The sequence below is a fragment of the Eublepharis macularius genome, chromosome 1 (genome assembly GCF_028583425.1).
Source record: "Eublepharis macularius isolate TG4126 chromosome 1, MPM_Emac_v1.0, whole genome shotgun sequence".
Lineage (NCBI taxonomy): Eukaryota > Metazoa > Chordata > Lepidosauria > Squamata > Eublepharidae > Eublepharis > Eublepharis macularius.
Window position 1 is genome coordinate 254489649 of NC_072790.1, and position 26806 is coordinate 254516454.

Genomic DNA, 26806 nt, shown 5'->3' on the forward strand with positions numbered 1-26806 from the left:
GCCCCTTCCGCGCGGGCGGGGCGGGTAGACACCGCCGGAGAGCGCAGGCTGCGCCGCGTGACGGCCCGTTGCCCCGGCGCCCGCGGGAAGCGTCGCCCGGCTCGGCTCGGCTGCGCCATGGGGAAGAAGGGCGAGCGCGGCGCCAAGGAGCGGACGGCCGCCTTGGAGGAGGAGGCGCGCAACGCCGCCCGCCGGGCCGAGCACGGGGAAGGTAAGGCGGGCGGGCGGGCGGGGGGCGCGCGGGGCCGGTCCGGTCCGGGCTCAGCCGTGCCCCCTCTCCCTCTCCCCGGCAGAGGAGTACCAGTGCAGCGGTCTCCTGGAGCAGGACTTCGCCGAGCTCTGCGCCCGCGCCGGACTGCAGGAGGTCCCGCGGGTGGTGCTCCGGCCGCACCCGTCGCAGCCCGCCGCCGCAGGTGAGCGCCGCCGGGACTCCCGAGGGGCCGCCGCAGAACAGGCCCTGCCCAGCCTCGCCTCTCCCGCCGCGGGGCGCAGAGGGCCGGGCCGGGCGGAGGGGGCCGGGGGCCTTCCTGCAGGGGCTCCACCCGAGGCTCGAGGGGCAGAGCGAAGCGAAGAGCTCCCGTGGAGGCGCGGCACCGTCGGGGGGCCGGCGATGCAGGCATGGGGGGTGGGAGCCGCCGGCAGCCTTGCCTTGCCGCGCCTTGCGTGAGCCCTGCTCCGGCGAGGCGCCTGCCTTGCTGCTCCCTGCTGGCTTGTGCCTCGGCAGGAGACCCCTGCCCGGCACGCGCTCAGGGCACGCGCGCTGTGGCCGCCGAGCAAGCCCGAGCTTCCACCCCGGCCAAGAGCGCGCAGCCCCCGCCAGCTGCAAACCTGCCCCCAGGGCAAGGCTGAGAAGCAGCCGGGGCAGCCCCTGGAAGGGCCGCTGACGGCTGGGGCGGGTGAGCTGAGCGCCGGTCTCTGCTGCAAAGGCCTCGGCGCCTGGCCTCTTGCCCCCTCGGGAGAGCCAGAGAGCCCCAGGCAGGCTCTACTTGAGAACCGCGCCTGTTCTCGTGGAGGCAGAGGGGGCAAGAAGGCTGAAGGGGCTGGGCTGGGCGGGCGCACCCTTCCCCCTCCCCCCACCCAGCCCGCCCGATTGCTGGGGAACACCCTCTTTCTCCCCAGAGGAAATGGACCCCCTGGGGGAGAAGGAGGGGCAGAGCATCTTGGCACAGATCCAGGGCAAGTACGCCTACTTCCGCCCCGCCATCCAGGTGGAGCTGGAGCACGAGGACCCCAAGACCACCCGGGAGGTCTTCATTCGGGGTGAGTCGCCTTGCCCCGGTGCCAGGCAGGGCCCTTGGGGGAAGGGTGTGCCCACCCGGTCCAAAGAGAACCCCCTTCTGCCCCTGACAGGTTGGAGACTGGAAGAAAAAATGCTGGCCATCCTGGCCAAGTGCCTGCCAGCCCTCTCTAACCTCCAGGCCATCCGGTGAGTGAGGCTCAAACCTGCCGAGGGAGGCGCAAGGGAGTGCGCCCCAAAGCATTGCTGGGACTGGCTCTGCTACCCCAGGCAGGGCATTTGTGCTCTCCCCCCCCGCCCCCCCCAAGTCTGCTGGAGGAGGTAGGTTGCTTTGGCTGCTGGTGGGGTGGCCTTTGAACGGTGCCTTCTCTCTCCGGACATGGCAGGCTGAAGCCCTGGATCCCAGCCCCCACGGGCCTTGCCCCAGAGCAGCAGAAACGGAGGGTCTCCAGGCTCAGGAGCTGCTCCCAGTTCCAGCAGGGCATCCTGGGAGTGAGGCATAGCGGGGTTCCCTTGGTGTGCCTGGGGGCGAGGTGCCCTCTCAGCCCCTTCCAGCCCTTGGGTTCTGCCAGGGAGTGGGCTTCCAGGGGTCTTTTGGCCAGTGGCCCTGTCTTCTTTCCTTCCAGCCTCTGGAAGGTGGGCCTGACGGACCTCACCTTGCTCTCCTTGATCTCCATCCTGCCAACCTGCCCCAACCTCAAGTAAGGAAGCCCTAGGACTGGGGCCTGTGGGAAGGGAAGACGAGACCCCACGGGGCCACATCAGTTTCCCAGTGTGTGTCTCTCTCCTGCAGGGTGCTGTCCCTAGAAGGGAACCCGCTACCTGAGCGATCTTTCTACAAGCTGATTGGTGAAGAGAGCACGTAAGGCGGGGGGGGGGCGTTTCAAGAGTCTGGACGTGGCCCTTGGGCAGAGAGCATGGAGGGGTTGCTTGCAGGCTCTGGGCCCAGCCTCCTTGCCAGGTGAGGCCTTGCTTGGAGTCCTGCTGGACTTCTCCCACAGCCACCACAGCCCTTTAATGCTGCCTGAGACAGCACAGCTAGGGGCGGCTGCTGTTGCCCCACAAGCCTGGCTTGATGGGAAGAGGCAGCTCGGAGGCGTGTCTTCGCCAGCCTGGGAAGCCAGGGGCCTCCTGAACAGCGGGCACAGAGCTCTCTGCTGTGCAGCTGGCCCTGCTGAGCCCCTCGCCCCTCTGCTCAGCTTGGCCCACGTCTCCCTGCGCAACAATGACATTGACGACGAGGCAGCCGCTCTGCTGGGGCAAGCGCTCTCATCCCTCCGGAGCTCCAACAAGACCCTGGTCTCCATCAATCTCAGCTACAACCACATCACCGACGTGGGAGCTGCCTCCTTGGCAAATGTGAGCCCTGCGAGGCGGGTCTGGGCCTTTAAGCAGCTCCTCAAACACAATGGCCCGAAGGGGGGGGGGGGTCAGGCCACTCAGAAGGAAGGAAGCCTGTGGGAGGGTCGAGCAGCGCAGCAGTCACAGTGGGTCTCTCCTGGTGCCCTCAGGCCTCTTCCCCTCACTAATAATAATAATAATATTCAATTTATACACCGCCCTTCAGGACAACTTAACGCCCACTCAGAGCAGTTTACAAAGTGTGTCATTATTATTATCCCCACAACAAAACACCCTGGTGAAGTGGGTGGGGCTGAGAGAGCTCTAAGAGAGCTGTGACTGATCCGAGGTCACCCAGCTGGCTTCAAACGGAGGAGTGGGAAATCCAACCTGGCTCTCCAGATTAGAGTCCCGCGCTCTTAACCACTAAACTGGCTCTCACAGCACCAAACTTCCTCTTTACCAGTGGGTTAGGGTTCCTGCCTCGATTTGCTTTTTGCTGATGGAACTGAGTCTGGAACGGTCTCGTTGCCAGCTTGGTAGTGGATTGTATTTGTTTGTGGTTTTCTGCCCATTTGGAGAAGGGCAGGATCCGAAGAAAGAAATCCTCCCATCCCGGCGTTGGCGGCACAGCCTGCCGGCCCTTCGGCATCAGTGTGCTGCAGCCGGCTTTGGGCAGAGGCTTGGCTTATGGCTGCTTCTGCCCCGGCTCCGAGGGAGAAGTGCTGCCGAGTTCGCCAGCCCACTGCTCGCAGCTGACCTCCCCCCCCTTTCTCCTCCCTTGCCTCTCGGCTGCGTTCGGCCAGGGCCTGCGCCTCAACCGCTCGCTGCTTTCCCTGTCGCTGGCCCACAACCGCATTGGAGATGAGGGAGCCCTGCAGCTTGCAGAGGTCAGTCTTGGCGGGTGCCCCAGATCCTGCAACGCCTGGGGGCGGGCCTTTTGGTCTGCAGGGCATGGCACGGCTCTCTCCTTGGTACGGCCAGAGTGAACCTCGTGAAGGGCTAATGGATCCATGGGAACAGGAGAGCCAGAGGCAGGCTGGAAGGTGGTGGAAGCAGGAGGGCCTTGGCAGCCATTGCCCCTTCCTTCCTTCCCCCAGCGCTGCAGAGCAAGAAGGGCCCTGTTGCGTAGGAACACTGGCTGGGCCTCCCCCTCCTGCCAAGGCTAGCGTAGACCACGCGCTTTGGATCTGTGCCGGACCCCCTGTCCTGGGAGGCACTTTTGACAACACCAGTGGCTCATTCTAGTCATGGGCTGGGATTGGGTATGAAATAGGAGCCCAGTGAGGAAGGGGGGAGGGAGTGGGGGCCGTGGCAGCAGCCAGCGTGGTCCCCCACTTGCTTTGCAGGTTCTCGCTCCATTCGCCCTCACTCACACTGAGGTCGTGGAGAGGCGGCGGCTTCTGCTGGAAAAGGAGTACCAGGAGCGATGTCGAATGGTGAGAAGAGGCAGGTGCCTCCAGAGCCCTCGCTTCCTGGAGGCCAGGTGCACCTTTCCTGCGTCAAGATTCAGGTCTCCACGGAGAGGGCTGCTGCTGGCGTGGCTGGAGGGCGTCTCCCTTGGGGAGGGAGGGAAGGAGGTGGTCTTGGACCACCTTCAAGAAATGGCAGCTGTTTCATTTTCCTTAAGTGAACGAGGTGACGGATGCCACGTCAGTGCCTGGACGTACACGTGGTTCTTTTAACGTTAAAAAGCCGGTGCAGTTGCAGTAGGGTCACTGGTCCTGCACAGCGGTCACCTGGGCCCAGCTGGCCACCGCCTGCCTTGGGAACTCCATTTACTCACCCGAGGGCCCAGCACAGAGCAGCTGGCTGGCCTGGTGGACAGTGGAGGCTGGTGCTGCGCTCTTCCGGGCCCTGGGTCACGGGCGTCTGAGCCCACCCACCCCACCCCACCCCGCTTCAGATTGTGGGACTGAGCGGGGCGGCCCTCCCGAGCCTTTCTCCTCCATGCCAGATTGAATTGGTGCCGATCCCTCGAGCAGGGGTCCTTCTCCGGGGGGGGGGGGAGGGGGTTGCCCCTCAAGGCTGTTGGAGCAGAGCCTGGCCACCCTGCCACCACCCCCAATGGCCCTTTTTTCTTGGCTTTTTCCTAGCCCCAGCGGCACTCAGATGTCAAGAGCGACCGTCCTTCCAGCCACATGAGCAACACAACGCTGGAGAAGCTGCAGCCTGCCAAGGCCGGCAAAGTCACCACCAAGAAGAAAGTGAGGGTCGAGGGGCTGCCACCTTGGGCCGTGGGGCGGAGGTCCCACCCCCTCCTTCCACGAGGGCCCAAGTCCCCTCCTCCCATCCAGCCCCCCCCCATATACACACTCTGCAACCATTCCTCCCTTCCCCCAACCGATGGTGCCGGAGGGTTTTCTGCTTGTACCGTTGGTCAGGATGCCACTGAAGAGGAGAGACAAGGCAGCCCCACTTAGAGGCTGACTGACCTGAGCCTCTGGGGTCTCACCCGGTGCCACGAGGGGCAAGGGCAGCAGCAAGCGCTTCCACGGGCCTTGAACCAGAGGGCCGCTGGTGCATGGAGGCATTTGTCCTCCCCGCACGCTGGCCATCCCTGCTAGCCTGGCAGGGCATTCCGGGAGGAGGAGCTCTTTTCCTTCACTCCCAGCTGAGTCTTCTCACCTCAACTCTTCTACCTCCTAAGAGTCAGAGCCCCTAGTCTCTGTTGGGGGTGGGGCAGGGTATTGCCGCTTGCAGCCCCCTGGGCCTCCTTCCCTATTGCTTCTGGGTTAGCGTTAGGTTGATGCACGAGCAGGCCCGCTTCTCTTGTTCCACAGCATCATGGAGGACTTGGGTCTCATCACCCCATGTGGAGTGAGTGACCGAGTCCCGTCTCTTGCAGGGGTCACGGAACCCCCGCCCCAACCCTCGAGCACCATTCTTGTGTTCTCCAAAAAGTCACGACACTCGCAGGCCATTGCAAGTCTTCACCCAGTGGAGCACCACTCTCCCGGAGGGGTACCTCACTTCTGGGATTACCACTGCCCCAGCTACTCAGTTAAAGTATAGCCTGCTAAGAGTGCCAGCACTCCTAGCACTCCTTCCACTTTGCAGTTTACAGACTCTTGACAGGAGCCTGTGTCTATCGCGCTTGCACACTACCAGGGGCCTAGCGATCTGTTGAGCAACTCTTTGTTCTCCACAGCGCCGTTTTAATAACATGTTCGAAATGGGTCTGATCATGGTAAACGGAACAAACTTTCAACATTCAAATGAATTAAAACATTTTAAAAATATCTACATACATACTGAGCACCTCAATGGATCGAGCAAGGTTACAAAGTAAAGGTGCATATACACAATCCTCTGTCCCTTGGCTGTAAACGTACCCTGTTGTTATTCTAGGCCTGGCTCTTTACTCTTAACATGACAGCTTTATGTTCAGTCTTTGTCCAGTCTGGCTGACCTTTATGAGCTCCATTTGGTAATGGCGGCCATTGAGATGGAAGCAGCCGAGAAAGCCCTTGCAAGAGGATCTGCCAAAAAATGGACCACTTTCTTCATGTACAGGAAATTTATTCTCTCTGCTCAACCGTCCACCCCACCCCCCATAGGTCAATCCAAGATATTTTGCTTGGCATGGATTTCCTGATGGATGAGGAAAGGGCATCTACAATGGTCTAGAATCCCACACCAAATCCATGATAGTGCCTAGCCAATCCCAGAATAGCCCTGACCTATCTTCTGGTCTTAGGGGCCTTGTAATTCTGTATTGCCTCTACCACATCCCACATACTGCTATGCTCTCAGTACTCAGTGTCCCAAGTAAACTACCTCTGGTATTCCAAACAGACATTCATTAATTTTGTCTCACACTTCCTGGATGGCACCTAACACCCTACCTGAATGCTCAAGAGCAAATCCATGTCCCAGCTAAAAATAACAAAGTCATCTATATGAGCTGTCGCAAATTCTGTCATTATGCCGAACAAGTTATTCATCAACCTCTGAAAAGATGCAGGTGAATTTCTGAGTCCAAATGAAAATACAATAATTCATACAGACCATCTGGAGTAATGAAAGCAGATTTTGTGCTGGCTTCCCTCTCTAACCAGCCAGCTGGGTGACCTTGGGTCAGTCGCAGCTTCCCAGAGGTCTCTCAGCCCCACCTATCTCACAAGGTGAGATAACATACTTTGGAAACCACTCTGAGTGAGTGTTGTTCTGTCCTGAAGAGTGGTATATAATTCAAATGTTATTATAACATTTGTGAAAAACTCTTAGAAAGATACGCAGTAGATATCACTGCAGCAGACCCCAATGCCATCGATCCAAGGCACAGGATAAGCACCCAACTTCATGATACTATTAACGTTCCTGTAGTCCACACAAAACCTGACTGAACTGTCTGGCCTAGCAACTAAGAGAACAGGAGATGCCGACAGGCTCGAAAACCTTCTGAAATTGATGCAGAACTGAATGGATTCTCTCTTTAACCTACGTTGACACTAACTAGCCAGTCCAACTTCTCCCACTGTGCCTATTCAAATAAGCAAGCCAAGGCATCCACCAAGCTTTCATCTGATTCCATGTCATCTCTTCCTCTTACTGTTCCTCTTAACTCCTACTCCTCCCTGTCAAAGTAAGGCTTCAGAATGCAACCTTAATCCTCTTGCCTGACCCTTCCACTGAGACGGCATAAGTGACTGCCTCCAGCCTGTCCGGTCAAATGAGACCTATCCCAGGCAACGCACAACAGCAGAACAACCATCACGTTAACCCATGACAGATTTCCTTGCCTTGGGAACCTTCTCTTCCCACCTCACCACAAAATCCAACGCGCCTCTAATCTTTCTACCAAACAGGAGTTCAAAGGCAGGAAAACTGACAGACACTTGGGGAGCTTCTCTGTATGCAAACAGTGGCCATATCTCATCCCAGTCCCAGGGTGGGTGGGGGCGGGCAACCTACAGAAGTTCCATTAAACTGCTCTGTCAAATCATTGGACTGGGGATGGTAAGCAGGCATCTTAAAATGCTTCTCCCCACAACAATTCCAAAAATATTTGAAATTTCACCTGCTTCAAGATATCTCGCGGTATGGTCCACCAAAATCAGGATAAATCACTTTCCTTTCTGAGAAAGTGAGATGCTTCTGGGCATAGACACAACACATACATTAGACACTGAACTGCCAACACTGCCTTGATTGATTGCTGGAAAACCGGACCTCGGCCTGAACGACTTGGGACTGCAAATACCTCCTTTGACCTTGTTATCTTGAGAAACTGAAACAGACACTGCAACCTGATTCCAGAAGCAGGCAAGCCAATATAGCTTGCTGCAAAATTACACAAGACCAATGATATTCCCTGACATCTTGTGCTAACCTGAGCCAGTAGAATTTCAACAAAAGCCTCATCTGGTTGATCCCTGAGTTCCCTGCACAAGGCGTATTAGTCCCACGAGTTTCTCCTGTCCTCTTTCAGAACGACTGTGCCAACTTCCTGTCTGCCCTGCGGCATCCAAAGCCTACACAACCTGCTCAGTTCTAAACCAATCGTTCAGAGCAAGACTCCAAAAATGCCAGTTCTTGATCCAAGGCTGCTCGGTGGGTGATGTAGTTCTAAGCAACCTTTTGCAGTGGGGTTGAAGGTCTTGGCTTGTGCTGGAGGACAGGATTCAAAGCAGGCTGGCCTGGTTCCAACTTAGAGACTTTCTTAATTTCTGCCAGTGCAGAAGACCCTTCCAGTTTGGAGTGAACCTTCCTGTTCTTCGGAACCCTCTCCTTTCCCCCTCCAGCTGAAGAGTCCTCCATTCAGACCACTCCCAGTTTAGCCCCAGCTGATCCCCAGTTTCCAGTGCTCCAATTGCACTCTTTGGCTTTTTGCCTTTTCCAGATATGCAAACTCTTTGGACAGCTTCAAGGAAAATTGATCCAGCATGAACTGTTGGAATAATGCTTTATATTCCTCTGCATCTCTTACTCATTTCCTTCCCAGCTCAACCGTTTTCACCACATAATCATCCTATGGCTTACCCTGTGATGGCAACAACTGGAACTTTGCCCCAGCTGGAACCATTTGAAAACTGCATCTTTAAAATCTTTAAATGTTTTTCTCCTCTCAACCTGTGGCAAGCGATCGTAGATGGTTCGTATGCTGGAAAGAGAGGACATGTAATCTGCCTCCGCGATTCCTCGCTGTGTAGAGGCGTTCTCAAAGGGCCCTTCCCCTCCCTGTAAGGAACAAAACTTTAGGAGTAATATTTCTCTCTTATGTTTTGCTCGGCTAGCAGATGAAGCACCTCCTGCTTGTTCCTCTGCTCCCCCACCTGGGCCTTCCTTTTTTCTTCCAGCTCTTTTCCTCTCCTCCACCACCTCTCCTCCCGTGATCCTGCCGCCGCTGTTCTGCCGCCACTTCCTTGAGGTGAATCTCATCCTGCTGGTTCAAGTGCTCGGACTTGGCCACTCCTGCCCCCGGCTGACTCGTGGGGGACCGCTCGCCACTGCTTGCATATGGGGGCTTATCGAGACGATCTTTAGCTCCTCTGCAGACCCACCACCACTCTATTCCCCCAACAGACCTGCCGCTTCATTTTCTTGATCCCTGGCTGTTCCGCTAGCTCCATGCTAGCTAGCCTGATCTGACCCGACTTCAAATCAATGTGAAAATAACACAAACTTGGTTGCGTGTGCGCCATAATTTCTTCCTCCCTTTGTTCTGCTCCTCCCCTGCTGCCCTGCAAGTGCCATCCCAGAGGTTGAGGCTTGGTGGCAGTCCTGGGTCTCCTCTTGGAAGTACCCCAGTCTCCCGCAGCCCCCTGGCCCCCAGAGCAGCCCCTCGCTTCTCTCTGGCATTTCCACTGCCACCAGCTGGTCAGTTAGAGGGCTACCTGCTAAGAGGGCCACCCATGTTGCAGTTTACAGGCTCTTGCTCTTAGCCTTCGCAGGGATGGCTTCCCGCCCTTGCACTCTCCGGGCAACCTGCTGACCAGCCGTCTCCGTTGCACTGGTGCCTTTTCAGTAACATGTTCAAGTGGGGCTTATTGTGGTATGGAGAACAAACTTCTAGCATTCAAAATAATAAGAAATTCTCTCGCTCACCTTTACTTTGAGCCTGTGTCTGGGCTGCCTGCCCCTTCTTAGGTCTGCTAGGTAATGACAGACATCCAAATGGATTCCGCTGAGATGGATCTTGCAAAAAGAACCTGTGACAAATGGAACCCCATTTCCTTCTGCCTGGGGACTTTAGTGAAACTCCCATGCTAGCCTTTCAGACTCATTGATTTCTGGGGCCTGGCAGGTGCGGGGACTGCTATCAGTGGAGCTTAAAGACACATCCATGTGGACAGCACTGGGGGGCTTCCTCCAAGGGCAGACCGAGGGGGTGGGGTGAAGACCGCAAGCGCCGGGCAACCTCTGCCTGCCTGTCCCCGGCACATCAACAAGGGGCACTCTGCTCCTAACAGGAACCCGCCAAGAAGGAGGAGAAAGGGCAGGGGAGTGGCGGGGCAGCCACACAGGTTGGAGGAGCAGCTCAGGCCAAGAAGGAGGAGGTCAAGCAAGCCAAAAAAGGTCTGTCCAAACTCTGCCTCTGGGCTGGGCTGGGGGGGCCTTGCCTGGGGACCCTCCTTGACCTCTCCTCATTTTCCCCCAGCCGTTCCTGCCCCGGAACAGAAGGCAGCTCGCGGTAAAGGAACAAAGTCAGGCAACAAAGACAAACGGACCCAAGTCACAGAAGTGGAGGTAAGGCCCAGCCTATTCCTAGGCCAGGCAAGGGGGTTCCTGCCTGCTGGGGGTGGCGGTACCTGGCATAGCCGGGGAATGCCTCCATGGGAGACCCTTGCAGAGGGCTCCTCTGGTAGTGAAAGCCCCAGAGCAAAGGCTCCCCCCCGCCGGCCTTCTTCCCACCAGCCCTTGAGTCGGGGCCTGGTCTAAAGCCTGCACTGGGACTGCTGTGCCACGAGCCAGAGGTTCACTTTGCAGCGCCCTGCAGTTCCACACCGGTCTTGTCCTCCACTGCGAAACCCACACGGCAGGAGAGTCCCACACCCCTCCTACTGACCTTGTTATTTTTATATTCATTTTACTTAGTTTACTAAATGTAAACTAAATACTCTGCCTTTCTGCCCTCATAGGGGCCACCAAGGCAGCCAACACATTGAAAACATACATTACAAAATCAGATTTTAAAAACCTGGAAGAAACGTATCACACAAGACCAACGATATTCCCTGACGTTAAAATACACACGCAAAACCGTAAGAAACAACACTGGGCATGAAGAAGAGAATGCCAATTAAACACACAAAAAAAAGTGGCAACAAAAGGGGGGGGGCAGAGAGCATTCCAGACTTTGGGTGCCACGACCAAGAAGGGCCCCCCCCCTCCTGGGTTGCCCCTTGCCTAATCTCAGAAGGCAGTCAGCTGAAGATGACTGCAGCGCTCAGGGAGGTTTGTGAGGGAGTGTAGGCGGTCCTTGTATGTTGGCCTCAAGCCATGTCGGGCTTTAAAGGTCAACATCAGCACCTTGAATAGTGCCTGGAAATGAACTGGGAGCTGGTGGAGATGGCCCAAGACGGGGTGATCTGTTCCCTGTGAGCCACTCCAGTCAACGTCCTGGCTGCAGCATTCTGTATCCACTATAGCTTTTGGACAACCTTCAAAGGCAGCCCCGCACACAGCACATGGCAGTAATCTAGCCTAGATGTCACCAGGGCATGCACCACAGTGGCCAGGTCTTTCCTGCCTAGAAAAGGTCGCAGCTGGCCAACCAGTTGAAGCTGGTCAAAGGCACCCCTGGGGGACACCTCAAACCCTGGGTCAGTCCCTCCACTCCCCAGCAGCGCCTCCGTCTTGCCAGATTCAAGCTTCAGTCTCTTCGCCTGCATCCACGCCAAAACTGCCTCTCGGCATCTGTTCAGGGTTTCCACAGCCGCCTCCCTGGGATCAGCCAGATTAGTCGCTTGCTGTCCAGTCTGGCCGGCTAAAGGCAAGGGGTGGGAGCAGCAGAATGTTAAAAACACAGCCCCGGGCAAGGACCGGCATCTCTCGCTGGCACAACGCTCGGGGGCCCCCAGTAGAAACCATCACTCCAGGCCGGCCCGTCCGACCACCTGCTCCTACCACTGCTGTGGCCACGTAGCCACTCGTGGGAGACTCTTCCCTGTGCACCCTGCCCTGCAGCCCCCTCTGTTGCTGTTCGCAGGCGATGGAGCCCACAGAAATCGTGAACCCGCTCCTGGAACAAGCCGAGCACAGAGACGGGAAGGTCTTCCTGCCGGGAAATCGTGTCCTTATCTACATGAACCTCCTCCGTATGCTTGCTGGGGGGGCGGGGGGTGGGGGGCACTTGGCTGGCGCAGATCCAGCCCACCCCCAGGAGGGTGCTTGGACAGGCTTTGGCTTTCGGGGAGGGGGGGGGCAAAGGAAGGAGGGGCAGCCAGGGCTTGCAGCCTTCATTCCTTTTCTCGTCGGCCCTCTTCCCTGCAGGCAACCAAATCACGGAGCGGGGCTTGCGGGCTTTTCTGGCGGCCGTAGAGCAGCAGGCGTGCAAAGGGCCCAGCGGAGGGAAGGGGCCGTCGGGCCTCCTGCGGCTCTCCCTGGGGGTGAGTGTACGCTGGAAGGCGGGAAGGAACAAAACGCAGGGGGAGCAGAGGGGACACCGGCTGCCCTTCGGGGAAGGGGTGGATGTCGAACCCAGTCATGCCCCCGCCCCCAGTAAATGCTGGGCAGGGGGCAGAATTGCCATGGCTTCCAGCTCTTGCTTACCGCCCCCGTCCCCCTCCCATGTTGACCATTTCAGAAAAACAACTTCCCCTTGGACAGCAAGGTCTTTGCCCGGATCCAAGAGCTAATGATGCCGCGCGACCCCCTTCCGAGGCCAGCCAAGGCGGCCGAAGAGGATCAGACTGTTGCTGTGTAGCGCCCACCAGACAGAATGCCCCCCACCCCCACCCCACCCCCTTCCTGCCAGCTCTGCCTTTGGACCCTGCTTTAGCCCCCGGCCTGAAAGAGGGCAAAGCAGGACTCCCAGGACTGAGAAAAGCGCCAATAAACAAGAGGCTGCGTCAGAAGGGTGCCATCCTGCCTGGGTCTCGGGTGCGGTCCTGATCACGGAGGAACGCAGGGGAGGGGGGATTCTCTGGGGATACAGGAGCCGGGTGCTGTTGAGAGTCCGCCTGCCTGCCTGCACCACGCGTCACACAATGAGATGGCTGGATCGGGGGGGGGAGGGGCAGCTGAAGTGCTGGACTCTCTCTCCGGGGGGGGGGGGGGGCTCTGCAGCGGCCCTTCACAGCAGCTCATCGCAGGCCTTTCCCTGAGCCCCCCCCTCCCAAAACTGGGCCTGTATGTTGCCCCCATTCCCCAGAGACTACAGGGATCAGTCCTCTCCCCGGCAGGTGTCCCTCAGCCCTTGACCTCAGCTCAGGCCAGGCCAGGCCAGGCCCGCATCTTGCTCTCTCAAGCTCAAGTTCATCACCGCAAGCACCAGACACCCTGAAAGGGGCTTAAGCGTGCACCTGGGTTTTCAGGCAAATATCCCAACCAGCTGGTTCCTGTGCTCTGAAGTGACAACTGACACAGCTTCCCTTCTAGCCAAGTCTAGTGGCATTGGACGCGACAGCCCCTCTCATGGCTCCCCCACCCCACCCCCGTGCCAAGAGCCGCTGTCACCAGCCCCCAGGCTCTGCTCTAAACGCCCCCCCCCCAAATGCCCTTGCACGAGCATGGGAAGAGAACTTTGCCTGGGCTTCTGTGAACTCTCCAAGGCCTTTGCATTGTTGGACAGCCACAGAGCTGGGCAGCAGAAAGACGACTCTTTTTTAAAAAATCCTTACCCTTAACAGGCTGAAAATCAAAATGGCTCCGAGGAAGCTGAAGAGCGCAACAGCCCGGCCTCTCTGTCACCTGTGCCTTCACTGAACCATACAGGCGGTGGCACGGCAGGAGGCCCATCTTCGGCCACAGAGGCCCCACCCAGGCGCCACTCCTGCGGCCTCCTGCCTGCCCTGGCTTGGGAGCGGAGACCTCGTTTCTCTCTCTCAGCAAAGCGTCCGGCTGATTGGAAAGGTGGATTCTCCTAGCCAAAGCGGGCCCTCAGCAGGTGCTCCTTTCCCAAAGGAGACTCCAGCGCAGCCCACGGAATGCGCAGCCTCAGGCCGGAGGGGCCCACGCAGCCTCCCCGCTTCCAAGGGCTGCACGGGGCAGCTGGCCAGCGCCCCCCCCCGCTGGTGCGTCGTCCCCCCCCCCCCCGTAACCGTTCTCCAGCCAAACCCAGGGGGGACCAAAGCAGCGGTTTTTCTAGCTGCCAGTTACCAATCAGGGTGGGAGAGCAAATTTTTAAAAAGTCAACAGTCTATTCTTATATTTACAATAACTCAATACACATACATACATATTTATATCAAATTTAAGGTCTGGAAGCAGCTGGTACTCCAAGAAGCATGGAGAGGAGAAACAAAACCACCCCAAAAAAGTGCAATTATACAGAGTATATTCCAGCTTCCATGTACAGGGGACAAGCCAGTCTGCAGGGTATGGACAGAGTTCGGCCCGGAGGGGTGCGACGGGGAAGCCGAGCTGAAGCCCCAGAGCAGACATGCGGGTGGGGGCGGGGCATAATTCCTGGCGCCGGCGAACAAAACGGGCGCCACCTGGAGGGCCTCACTGGCTGTCCATCACAAAAAAGCGCCCCCCCACGGGAAGAAGTCCAGGCAGCGCTTAAAAATAGGTTAAATTAAACCAGCAGAAGGGATTCCAGTTTCTCTTAGGTTCATGCTGCTTGCCGGCTTGTCCCTGGCCGCTCTGTTCCAGGCAGCCCACCCCCCGTGGGATGGGAGGCGGGGGCAGCCGACGGTGGCGTGTGAATCTTCCTTCAGAACAAGGCCGGTCCCCTAAAGGGTCACTTCTTGATGGCTGTCTTCAGAGGGGGGAACCCCACCTGGAAGGGAGGCAAAGATGGAAGAACAGCACGCACTGGCCCCTGCAATGAGGAATGCCAGCGGATAATCACCCCACCCCACCCCACCCCCACCCCGGAAGTGGACAGGGAGGCGGAGCTCCCTTCTCCTTACCGCGCTCGGCTGCCTCGGGGGACTCCGGGAAGGGCGAAGGGTTCCGGGCGCCTTGGGAGCTGCGACGGCTCTCAGGTGGAGTTCTGCAGGTCCCCCGCAGGGCACTGGCCACAGAGACGGCCTCTGTGGAAGCCTCTCCGCTGAGTGACGTCCGCAGCTGTTGATGGGCCAATTCGACGTCCTGCAGGAGCGGCAACCCAAGAGGGCAGCGTGAGGAGGGGCCCAGGGGTCTCCCTGATCTGAGCACCGGACCAGTTTCCTGCCTGGTTGCACTTTGGCAGCACAGCGCATAGAGAAGGGATGTGCGCACAACACAAGGTCCTCTCAGGACACTGTCACCTCTAGAGTAGGAAACTCTGCCCCCAAAGCACAGCCAGTTACCACGGACAGTTTGCTTTCTGTGAACACAAAAGCACCACGGTAGAAAAACCATCCCAGAAAGGAATGCAGTTTGCCGGGGGGGGGGGGGGCACTTCATGACAACCTGACGACCCTTCCAGGGAACACAGGGAATCATTTACTTCATCCATGAAAATACCCAAGATACAAAAGCATTAGAAATGGTTTGCCTTTAAAATTCATGCAGGTTTGTCACCTAACGTCTTGGATTCCAGAGTTGTTTGTTTTAGTTACTACCTTGGTACAGCAACCACACTGGCGTGGTGGGTCCACGCCAAAGAAACCTGCGGCCCAAGGGTGCTTTCAAGCTCGGGGTGCTGTAACGCTCCCAAGGCCTTCTGCCCCCTCCAACATTTCTGTGTTGCCAGGAACTTCTCTGTCCCAACACAAGGACACTTGGCCTTGACTATATACCCCAGAAGTCATTTTTCAACCGGGTCAGAGGGACTTTCCCCAGTACACAGACTGCAAAAGATATTTTAGGGCTTTTAAATGGGGATGGGGAAGGAGGTAGCTGAAGGGGACCTGAGGTCTCCGGGCCCCAGCCAGAAGGGCGCCCACCCCCCCACCCCCCCATCTCAGAAGCCTGGCCAGAAATCAGCGGCTGCTGCTCTGGAGGCCAGGATCAGCTTAACAGCCATGAGTCAACTTGCATTCACAGGCTTCCTTTTGTTGTCTTCTGTAATCTCTGACTCCTCCTCTTATCTGTCAACAGCCGATTTCCTCCAGGTTTGTGAAAAATGGAGGAGAACTGGCTGGGGGGGGGGGGCGTCCCAAGCAGGCAGGCATGCGCAGAGGACGCTAATGCCGGCATTTGTTGGGCAGCTGGCTAGTAAAGGCACAAATGGGCAACTCCCTTGTTGACCTTCTTTGCAAGACAGTCCTGCATCTCCCAGGCTGGACAGTGTGACCCCGCCCCCCCATACATAGCCCCCCCCCTCCAGTTCCCTACCCAATACTCAAATGTCCCCCTTCGCGCTCCTGTTCCCCGCGGGGCTCCAGACAGACACAGCGGCGGGAGCAACAGCCCGCTCCTTTCCCAAGGGACTGAAAAGGTGGCATACCCCCCCTGCCCCCCAGCGGCAGCATGCTGCCCTCCCTCCATTACTTTGAGCTTGGTCAGCTTCAGGGTCAGCTCTTCTATCGTCCGGAAGATCACAGCCACATCCTGGGTCACTGGACTGGAGGGGGGCAGCTCTGGAGGCACGGAGCCATCGAGGGCGTTCGGCCACAGTGGCCTCTCCTTGGAGTGCCTCTGGGAGCCGGGGGGTCTGGCAGAAGACAGAGTCCTTTGCTGGCCAGCAGGCTCTGGAGGGCACGGGCTGCCAGCATCCGTGTGCGACTCAGCACCAGCCGGGAAGCTAACGTAGAAGTAGTTCCCTGCAGGAGAGAGACGGGCTGGACTGCTCACCTGTGCTTGGGGGAGGGCAGGGGCAGCCTTCCTGCCTTCAGGTTTCCCTACTTGCTTCCCAGAAGCCCCAGCTCTGCTACTGTCCCAGCAAGAGACCCCCGAGAGGAGGGTGTGCAACTCCCTCGAGGGAGCTGCTGAACGGGGAAAGCCCCTGTGCCTTTCACCAGCCCCCACTCCCAGCTCAGGGCCTTGGGGAAACTTCAGAGAGCCCTCGCCCTCCATCGCCCTCCCTCCCCAGCCTCCCCAGCAGAGCAAGCCCATCTGCAGCAGGCTTCCCCCTCAGATGGATCCTCCCCCCCCCCCAATTCTTGGGCCCTCCGTAACAAAGAACAATGTCGGGGGGGGGGCAGAGCCCAGTCGACTGCTTTGCACATCCTCCCCATGGCACAACAGGAAACAAAGGGGTGCAGGGGGTTACCATCCAAGTGCTGGCCCTCTCCTGTGCCACTGCCTGACTGGCTGCCAGCTGGGAAGGGTTGGGCATCGCAAGCTCCCTCCACCGTGGCTGTGCAAGAGACACCAGGAGAGGGGGAGAGGGGGGAGAAGGGAGAGAGGGGGGGAGGCAGAGTGGGAGGGGCAGGAGAGTCACGGTCAGAACCCACGTCCTGGGCACGCCAAGTGCCCCCAGAGAACAGCTAGAGGGCGGGAAAGAACTCAGCAGAGAGAAGGGAAACGAGGGCACCGTGCAAAGGGAAGGGGCCCAAAGCAAAGTGACTGAGATGCACCGCACAGAGAGCAGCAGCAGGCTGAGCAAAAGTGGAGCACAAGCGACGGGGGGGGAGACCGCTGGGGGCTTCCGTCAACCAGACTCGGGTTCCAACCCTGACTCAGTCCTCCCTGTTCCAGGCCGAGCACGACCCCAGAGGGATCAGGGTATTAGTCTGCAGGCAGAGGCCGCAATCCAACTGTCCCCCCCTTGAGGGGGACACGAGAACATTTGGAGATGGAAAGCTGCAGGCAGGGGGCGCTCTCTTTCTTTTTTACATGCTGCTCTTGGCCAACAGCCCACCCACCACAACACAGGGAAGCCCCAAGAGTCTGCCAGCTCCAGCAAGCCGGCCCCCACGCCCCTACCTTTCCGCACTACTCTGAAGCTGCCCTGCCCTTCGGGGGCCACCAGCCCCTCTGCCTCCGGAGAGCCTGCCCGGCCGGTGGGCAGTTTTGTCGTGTCTGCATGACCGGCAGCCGCGGCCGCCTCCGCTGCCCCCGTGCTCCACGCTCCTTGTGCTTCAGGGCTGGCGCCATCTCGTTCAGAGTCCACCAGCAGGCGACCAGAGACTAGCGAGGGCTCGCTGCCCTCCACTGGCTGCTCCCAGCTTCCCGAGTCCTGCCGGGCCAGCCCCACAGAGCCAACCACAGATGGTGTTGGGGTCAGGTCCTCTTTGGGGTCGGGGTCTTGGTAGGGAAGAAGGTTCTGCAGGAGGAGGCGGCGCAGGGTTTCCACTGCCAGGAACGAAACACAGGGGTGGTTGGAGGCAGGCCCTCCGAGAGATTTCCTCCCTCCACGCCAGGCTTCCCCTGGTTACCAAGCCCAGCTGTGCAGGCAGCCGCAGTTCTGGAGGCCGCTGATGGACAGACGGGATCCTGGAGTTCAGGCTGATGCTCTCACTCGCAGGTTCCTCCCCCAGCCCTCCACAGCCTGTGCTGGGAGCCTCTCTCTCCTGTGAAGCCCACAGCAGCAGGCACACCGCTGCAGAGCGGGCCACCAGAGGGACAAAGGAGGGAGGAACCGAGAGAGAAGCGGGCAGGCGCTCACCGTCCTCCAAGGCTGACTCGGCCAGACTCGGCATCACCACCAGTGCTGAAAGGGGCTTCGCGGGTCTGATAAGCCCTGGCCCGCCTTCCTCAGAAGAAATCCGCTCGTCTCCCGCAGGCCGGTCTGCCAACGCAGCTGGCAGTGATTCTTCCTCTTCCTCCGGGCTGTCTTCAGCCTCGGGTTCTCGTGACGGCACTGGGTGCCTCTCTGCGTCCAGGACCTCCGTGGGGGTCTCATCTGCAGGGAAGGGAGAAGTGGAGACCGGGACGGAGCTCCCACCCCAAACCCGCCAAGCAGAGGCTCAAAGGGCGTTTGCAGCTAGCAGAGAAGGCCACCCGCTGGGGTCTGCACCCAGGTCCCCCCCTTCCTAGCAAGGAGCCTTGGACGCTGCTAGGAGCCCTCGGCTGGGCGTTCAGCCACTCACCTGAAGCAGCCTCTTCTTCTGTCGCCTGGCTGAACGCGCCATTTCTATGGGGCACATCTGGGGGGACGTCTGCCTCTTGGAGCTCCAGACTGGATAAAGAAGGGGAAAGATGCCCACCTGGTTCAAAGCAGGAGGCCGGCATCCCGCGACAGCCGCACCCTCCCGGGTGAGAAAGGGTTAGGGTTCTTCCTCACCTGGCAGGCGCAGGGTGGGGCAGAGGCAGCTCCTGGGAACGGTGCTGGGGAGGGGAACCGGCAGTCCGTGTGGTACTCTTCACAGCCTCGTCCAGCAGCTCCATCCACCTGCCGAAGGGCGGGAAGGGCGGGAAGACCGTAAGAGCCTGGAGACGGAACCTGCTCGCCCCTCTGCCTGAGCGGGTTCCACAAGGCAGGCGGCTGACGCGGGGTGCCACACGCCGTTCGGGGCCTTGTTCAGAGACCCGGTGCCAGCTGCCCCCCCCCGCGCACCCTCCAAGCAAGGCTGCAAGCCCCGCACCCCTTCTGCCCTGTGCCCGGGGCCCTGGCCGTTCCCCTCCTCTGCTTCCTTCCCCTTGTCCTGGGCCTTCCTCGCGTCCTCCTCCTCCTCCTCTCCCGCTGCCTCCCACCCCCAGGAGAAAGCAAGTGACTTGCGTGTTTTTCTCCGAAGAGGTTGAAGCGACCAGCTCGTAGATCTGGGGTCCCAATTCTGAGGTGCAGATGATGAAGAGAGCCCGCTTGTCTAAGGGAGAAAGGGGGGTAAGAAAGCGGCCCTGGACCTTCCTTTGAGCTGCCGCCATTTCAGCAGGGACAGCAAATTGGTGGGTGGGGAAGACAGAGGCCAGAACCTGCCCCCAGATAGATTTTCACTCTTAAAAAAAAATAATTTATTTAAAACACCAATAGAAACAAAATGGCTGTCTTACAGAGCATATTACCATCCTTATACAAATCTTAATCATTATGTTAACAAAATGTAATTGAAACAACGGTGATTGCAGAAGGAATGTGGAGAAACTTCGTTCTTTAAAAGTTTTTCCAATACTGAGTACCTCTTATTCAGGAAACTTCATTCTGGCATAGGATACCCATAAGACCGCCTATGGAATGGGCGGGGCCACAGAGGCTGCAGACTGACTGCTCTAGACCCCACCCTTGGACACCTTCTTTCCCAACCAGGAGGCAAGCCCTCCCCCCCTCTGCAAGCATAGAACCCGTCCTCAATTCCTGGCCCTGGCCGGTGCTCTTCCTAACGGGCAACCTCAAGCGTGCCCTGGGCAGGCCGGGAGTTCAGCTCGCCAAGGCTGCAGTCTTCTCCGCTGGTTACCTGTGGCCACAGAACGGATGAGGACAGAGCTGAGCTTGAGGACGGGGCTGAAGAGCTGCTTGGTGTCTGTCTTGCTGTGGCACTTCAGCACCAATTTCTCATCTTGCCTCTGAAGAAGCACCAGGAGATCTTCGAGCAGCAAGACGTGCAGGTCTAAGCAGATCGTGAGAGAGAAAGGAAAGCTGAGCATCTCTGCTGGGTGCCCTTTCCTGGCTGCCCTTTCCCCAGCCCAGCTGAGCGCGCATGGCTGAAACCCAGGGCTGAGGATTCTTGTCTCGGGAGTTGACGAAGACATCCGAGGGTGGATTGGAGGGGCCTCCCAAATGGACAGGGGACACACACACCCCGCTCCCTCCTAGGAGGCCCCAAGGAGCCAAGTTACGCACCCACAGTCTTGTCTTTGCTGATGCGCCAGTTCAATGGCCCCTCATGGATCATGCGCCGACTTCGCAGGTCAAGATTCTGGGCAGGAAAACCAGGGCAGGCGACGTTGTGAAGGAAGAACAAAAACTGGGGGGGGGGGGAGAGGTCCAGCAAGGACTGACCGTACCTTGAACTCAGCTGCTAGCGGGTTGCTGGTGCGCTCGAGAGAGGTGGCGTCCAGGCGCTTCTGATACGCCTCCAGGCGATGCTGATTCTCCGCACGCCTCACCGCCTCGTTCACGTACCTCAGGATTTCACGGCCCTGGTCACGGGCCCGGCAAAGCTTCCTGTGCTCCAAAGTCTCCCCTACACAAGGCAGCCGAGATGGCGGGTCAAGACTCTGGGCTGAAGGATGCTCCACAGGCACCGGCCGGGGGCCACAGACGCACTGCCCCCCCACCCCTCCGCCCACCTACCAGGGGTGTGTTTGATGATGTTCTCCAGCAGGAGGGGGTACTTCGTCAGACGCTGCATCTCCGAGATGAGGAGGTCCTTTAGCTGCAGGCGGCGGCACTGTGGGTTGCTCTCGGCTTCCTGCAAAGAGCAGAGAGGCCAGGAGGAGGGAGGCCGAGGCCGAAGGGTGCTGCGCGGGGGCTGAGACCCGAGGGGAGCTGCATTCCACTCCCTCACCCCCACCCGGGAGGGAAAGACCTGCAGGGAGAAGCCTTTTCATGGCCGGCCATGCCACAGGGGACAGCTGGGGCTGGCGGCTTGCACTTTTCGCTCCGCCATCGCCTCCCCCAAGAATGAACAAGGACGCTTGATTTACAAGGAGGGCGAAGAATGGATCTCCAAGCCCCCCTGCAGCTAAGAGGAGGCGGAAGGCAGAGCGAAGCCCCCTTCTTGCGCCAAGTTCAAATGCTGAGGGGGTTGTGCACAGACACAAAAATTCTGGAATTTTTGAAGTCATAAGGGAAAAACCCAGAAATAATGAGAAAAGTCAAAACATTTTTAATAGTTACATTCTTATCAAACTTACTGTACTAACATCAAATGCATCATTTACAACAGCACATAAAATTGTACCCTTTGGCATATCTTTGGAATTTAGAAGTGTAAAAATATACCGAATACTTGAGAGAGCTATAAATTATGCTCTCATGTCATATATGACCTTTGTTTCTGCCGTCTGAGAGAGAGGAAAAAATAAAAGTTAAAAATGGAAAACAAATTTTGGAGCCAAGCCACAGGGTAGGTGTGACCGGCCCCCATTGGGGACAAAGGTGGAGTATAAATTCTCAATCAATAAAATTAAGTATTGGACTATCATCAATGTTATCATAGAAATCAATATCTAGGATCCATCCCAGGACAAGTAGAGTCATGCAAGAGGAAAGCAACACGCCTCCTCTCAGGACAGGGAACTGGCAGAAATCGCCCCCTGCAATGGGAAATGCCGTCCCGTTGGGGGGAAACCGGGTTGTACGTACCTGTAGCTATTGTTCATCGAGTTCTTCTGTGCAGGCACACATGGGACTGCGCATGTGCGCAAGCCAGCCGCTCGGAAGAATCTTTATAGCTTCTAAAAGGCTCCTTTAGGGGCCGCTTCTCCCACCTCGCGTAGCAACCCATTTTCCCGTCAAAATGGGCAGGTGATAAAGGAGGAGCGACCCCTCTTCAGTTCTCCTGAGTATTTAAAAGAGAGGTACTTCCTGCGATCCCTTCTGATGGACACATGAAGTTTGCATCCTTAAGATCCAGGACTGCAAACCACTCACCGGGGGTTCAAGAGAGCTAAGACTGCCATTAGTGTAACCATTTTACATTTTGCTGTCTTCAGATACCAATTAAGACCCCTTAGGTCAAGGATAGGCCTTAGGCCTCCATCCTTCTTGGGGACTAGGAAAAATGAGAGAAAAACCCCGGCGAGGGATTAGCATCGTCGACCTGCACAATCGCTCCCTTCTTGAGGAGAGCTTAAATCTCAGCTTGCAATTCAGGTAATACATTGTTAACAGATGCCAAAGACAGTATGCGATCAGGTGGCGCCCCAAACTCTAACCCGTAGCCAAATTCAGCAATGGCCAAGACCCGAGAGTCAGCTGCTATTGACTCCCACTCCTTCAAGCAGAGGGACAGACGACTGTTCAGGGTTGGAGGTGGCAGGAAAATGTCAGAATTGCTTGGAAGGGCCCTGATTGTCCTTCCTCGGTGGTGTTGCTCTTGCTGTTGTTTGGGCTTGTACGGTCATCTTCTGTTCTGTTGGCCAGACTGACAGCATTGTTGATTAAATCCTTGGTATGGCTGTGCTGGTCTAGAGGGCCTGTCGTGGGGCTGGTAGCGCTGGTACTGGTGCTGAGGAAAGTACCTGGGTTTGAACCTTTGGTCGGCAGGCAAGATTCCTAAGGACTTTGCAGTTTGTCGATTCTTCTTTTTCTGCGACAGGATTTCGTCGAAGCCGAGAGTAATGTCGGATGAGAACATGCCCTTGGCGGACACATTTCCACAGAATGCCAGACTTGGAGCGTTCCTTCAACCCCGACTTGCTTGACTACGAGCGAGACTTCGATTCTGATCGGGAACAGGCCTTCTTCGACCTCGACTTCGGATCCATCGGGAGACGTGCTCTCTCTTTCTCGTCTTCTTCACAGGCGGATCCGATGGTCTGCTAGGCTCATGGATCCCTCTGCGAGTTTCGCTCTCACTGGCTCTGATCTTGCCACAGAAGCAAGAGAGACGACAGACCCTGCCCGCAAAGAGTGATCAGGGGTTGAGGGTGGCGCGTCACTCTGACCCAGAGCTTGAGACGGCTGCTCAGACGGGAGCAGTTTTTAGAAGCGAAAACCGTCTGCCATAACGCAGCCTTGAGATGGACTGATCGTTCATTGCGCACCTTCAGTGTAGATTGTTGGCAAATGGAGCACGCTCCAACATTATGTCCCTCACCGAGGCAGAGAAGGCAGAGGTTGGAAGATCAGAATGCCTCTATCTTGGTGCCACATTTGACGCACTTCTTAAAGCGAGCCTTTGCCTCTGCCATAGTGGCCTAGAGCGAGGCTTGAAAGCCAGGAGCAACAAGTTAGACGTAAACTGTAGGGGAAGTCAAGCCGATCCGAAGTAATTAACACCAAAGACTTACAAAAGCCAGTCCAAATCCAAGAGAAAAGTCAGAAAAATGGTCCAAGGTTCAAGAAGCCAAAGATCAATCAGACAGAACAGGAAACGAACGAAGCACAAAAGCGAAGATCCCCTCCTCGCGGCAGCTCAGGAGAACTGGAGGGGAGGGGGGGTCGCTCCTCCTTTACCACATGCTCATTTTGGCAGGAAAATGGGTTGCTACGCGAGTTGGGAGAAGCGGCCCCTAAAGGAGCTTTTTAGAAGCTATAAAGATTCTTCCGAGCGGCTGGCCTGTGCGCATGCGCAGTCCCATGTGGGACTACACAGAAGAACGATGAGGAACAACTGTTACTCCAATTCAATAGCAGATCCAACCAGGATACTGCTGCAATATTATCACACACAAGATTCTGCAAACAAGGGGAGGGGGGGCTTTCTTTGGTGCCTCCCTCCACCTGCAGGCTCTCTGCGCATGCTTTCCCTGTCTCCCAGAAGCAGCACGTCTGCAGGAATTGGTGCGCCTCAGATGGAAATCCCTTGTCTATGCAGAAATCGCCCGGATATTCAAACCAATAGCTTTAAAAGAATCTAGGAAAATGTTTAGAAATGGGTCCTTGGGGAAAAGCTCTTCTTTTTCCTCGAGGGTTCTTGCTTTTGTCCTGTGCCTTCACCTCTCTCGTTGCAAAGGTGTCCTTCCCCCACCCTCCCCCTCCCCTCCCCTCCCCCTCCCCCTGAGGTGCCACTTGAGGTACCTGCATGAACAGCTGGAAGCGAGCCTCCTTCCGCTTCTTGGCTTTGATCAACTCAATGGCCGCGGACTGATATGCACAGAAGTCGGCAGCTACCTGCTGGATCTCCTCTCGCGCCGGCCCGTCAAACTGGAGAGAGAGAGGGAGACCCCCCCACACCCACAAGTCACCTCTGCCTCTCTGGAAACCAGCCAGCCCTGTACACGACCTCCCAAGCGACTGAGACTCAGCCCCTGCCCACAGTTCAGCCTGAATTATTACCCGGGACAGCATGAGGTCCCCGATCTCCTTGATAACCGGTCCTTCCTCTCGGAGCTTCTTCATCGATTCGGAAAGAGCATCTTAACAAGAAAGGGAGAGCCAATGATAAGAAACGGGGCAGATGAAAGAGGAAAAGAAGGCCTCTGGAAACAGGTGAGGGGGGAAAGGTGTGTTTTTGGGCAGCCCCCTGCCTGGTTCTCCTGGCAGGCCATCAAGCCCAGTTACCCTCCAACGTGGTCTATGTTGTCTTGTGCTGCCTACAGGGGCCAGCGGGACTCAAACCTTTCAAGGCAACCTGCCAGATCTCTCCACACGACTTTCCCCAACAAAAATGCAAGAATGTCACACCAGGCATTCCTTGTTTCTAGGATATGTTGCGTTTAGGAGTAATTTACACCTCGCACTGCCGAGTGACGCACACCCTCTGTTCTTTCTCCTCCCTCCTGGCTCACTTTTGGGTCCTGACCAAGAGGATCTCCTTGCTATGCCCGTTCTGCATCTGGAGTCCTCTGTTCATCGGGTGGTTTTATGCTGATCTATGGCTTTATGACTTTGGGTATTTTTGGAAACCGCCTTGGAAACAGAAGCTGAGAGTGCAAAGAACACACAAGCAACTTCTTTGCCAAAAGAGCCTGCAGGAGAAGCTCCCGCCTGGAATGACTGGACGGAAGTTTCTCAGCAAATTCAGCCACTACCGGAGCTGGACACAGCCACAGGCATGGGCTCCTCGCACCGTACTGGTGCCGATGTGGCTTGGCTAGCCCAGGCAGGGAGCCGCCAGATGTTGAGGACAGCCACAGGCTTATCTGGGGCGCATCTGGATCCTGTGTAGGACAGCCCGGCACCACTTTGTCACCTGACTGTTTTCTCTCTTGCCATCCAGCAGGGAGAAGGACACCCACTGGGCACCGGATGAAATGGCACCAAGCCGGGAAGCTTCTGCCACAGAGTTGTGTCCGCAAAGTGTCAGAGGACTCCTCGCGCATTAAATGAACGCACGCTCCCATTCTGTACCCACCAGGGTGGAGACAGGGAGGCAGAGGTTGGCAACTGGGACAGCTGCACAGGAGGGGACTTTCTTTTCCCTTGCAAGGAGAAAGACAAACGGACCTCCTGCCGCTTTAGTCACGACAGGATGACAGATCTGGTTTTTACGCCAAGCGCTCGCTTTGCTTGGAGGAGGCAAGAGGGTGAGCAGAGCGCAAGACTAGAGCGCTTGGACCCTCGCGGGGTCAGGTCCAGCCGCAGCATCTCAGAAAGCCGCCACCGCCACCGCCTCAAAGCAGCGTTTTCATTCAAGTTCCCAGAAGGGCCATTTTAAATAGGAACCTGCACGAGAGCCCTTCTGCTCCAGGACCCCGATTCACGCAGCAGCCTACAAACAGGGCAAAGAGGCCGAGGGCCTCCCCGGTGCAGCCCCCCAGCACGGATATTCAGAGGCTGATCGCCACCCTCTGGGCACGGCGGCTCCCTTCAGCCACCGGGACTGGCAGCCCCTGACCGGCCTCCCCTCCGTGAAGCTGTCCAGCCCCCTTTTCAAGCCACCTGTGCTTGTGGCCATCCTGGGACACACACACACACACACACACACACGGCAATGAAGTCCACAATTAAATTACTCATAAGAAGTAATCCCTTTTGTCTGTCCTGGATCTACCACCCATCAAATTCATTGGGTGCGCTTGAGATCTAGCAGTTTGAGAGGGAGAAACAGTTCTCTCCAGCCACCCTCTCTACCCCGTGCATAATTTTACAGAACTCCATCATACCCTGCCCCCACCCCCCACCCCCCCAGTCGTCTCTTTTCTAAATGAGAAATCCCAGAGTCCAGGCTTTCCTCGTAGGAATGGTGCTGCCTCAGCATCTCGGATGCCCCCTCCTGTACTTTCTCCAGCTCTACAAAGTCCTTTCTGAGGTGTGGCGACCAGCCCTGCATGCATGCAGTATTCCACCTTAAGCCGCCCCACGGATCTACAAAGGGGCATGATAATATGGGCTGGGTTTCTTACAGAGTTTGGTGTGAGAGCCATTTTGGTGTAGTGGTGAAGAGCAGCAGGACGCTAATCTGGAGGGCCGGGTTTGATTCCCCCCTCCTCTGCTTGAAGCCATCTGAGTGACCTTGGGTCAGTCACAGCTCTCTCAGAGCTCTCTCAGCCCCACCCACCTCGCAGGGTGTTTGTTGTTGTGGGGATAATAATGACATACTTTGTAAACCACACTGAGTGGGCGTTAAGTTGTCCTGAACGGCAGTATAAAAATCGAATGTTGTTGTTATTATTATTTATTTTCACTCCCTGACCTTTTTCTCCATTGCTGCACACGGGGCCAACACTTTCATCCACCTTTAGTTTAGAGCCACAAGGTCCCTTTCCCTCTCAGACTCAACCAGTTCAGTCCACATCGGCATCTGTTTAAATTGGGGT

General features: G+C 57.2%; 2 protein-coding genes across 9 annotated transcripts in view; one reads left to right on the forward strand and one right to left on the reverse strand.

Annotated features, from left to right (window-relative positions):
- The first annotated feature begins 80 nt into the window (after nt 1-80).
- Nucleotides 81-12600, forward strand: LRRC71 (leucine rich repeat containing 71). 3 transcript variants are annotated; one of them, XM_055003121.1, is made up of 15 exons: nt 81-211; nt 294-413; nt 1120-1260; nt 1351-1426; nt 1864-1938; nt 2031-2099; nt 2437-2596; nt 3385-3468; nt 3928-4017; nt 4675-4785; nt 9994-10099; nt 10182-10270; nt 11733-11841; nt 12017-12132; nt 12330-12600. In XM_055003121.1, exons 1-15 carry the CDS (start codon nt 118-120, stop codon nt 12447-12449), a joined length of 1560 nt encoding a protein of 519 aa, XP_054859096.1. In that variant the 5' UTR covers nt 81-117; the 3' UTR covers nt 12450-12600. The 3 variants fall into 3 exon arrangements, with proteins under 3 accessions (XP_054859096.1, XP_054825811.1, XP_054859816.1); XM_054969836.1 differs by lacking the exon at nt 3928-4017; XM_055003841.1 differs by lacking the exon at nt 3385-3468.
- Nucleotides 12601-13879: 1279 nt separating this feature from the next.
- ARHGEF11 (Rho guanine nucleotide exchange factor 11) overlaps nt 13880-26806 on the reverse strand; it is a 49904-nt gene continuing 36977 nt past the window's right edge. For 5 of the 6 annotated variants that reach the window (XM_054999238.1, XM_054999220.1, XM_054999211.1 and 2 more), the window contains 15 exons: nt 24384-24463; nt 24126-24251; nt 20733-20850; nt 20444-20622; nt 20280-20355; nt 19894-20046; nt 19221-19308; nt 18786-18893; nt 18592-18680; nt 18168-18404; nt 17486-17854; nt 16830-16916; nt 16109-16380; nt 14602-14782; nt 13880-14468 (listed from right to left, as the gene is read on the reverse strand). In XM_054999238.1, coding sequence (XP_054855213.1) covers nt 14422-14468; nt 14602-14782; nt 16109-16380; nt 16830-16916; nt 17486-17854; nt 18168-18404; nt 18592-18680; nt 18786-18893; nt 19221-19308; nt 19894-20046; nt 20280-20355; nt 20444-20622; nt 20733-20850; nt 24126-24251; nt 24384-24463 — 2210 coding nt within the window. In that variant the 3' untranslated portion in view covers nt 13880-14421. The remainder of the gene's footprint in view (nt 14469-14601; nt 14783-16108; nt 16381-16829; nt 16917-17485; nt 17855-18167; nt 18405-18591; nt 18681-18785; nt 18894-19220; nt 19309-19893; nt 20047-20279; nt 20356-20443; nt 20623-20732; nt 20851-24125; nt 24252-24383; nt 24464-26806) is intronic. The other variant, XM_054999229.1, reaches the window with a different exon arrangement.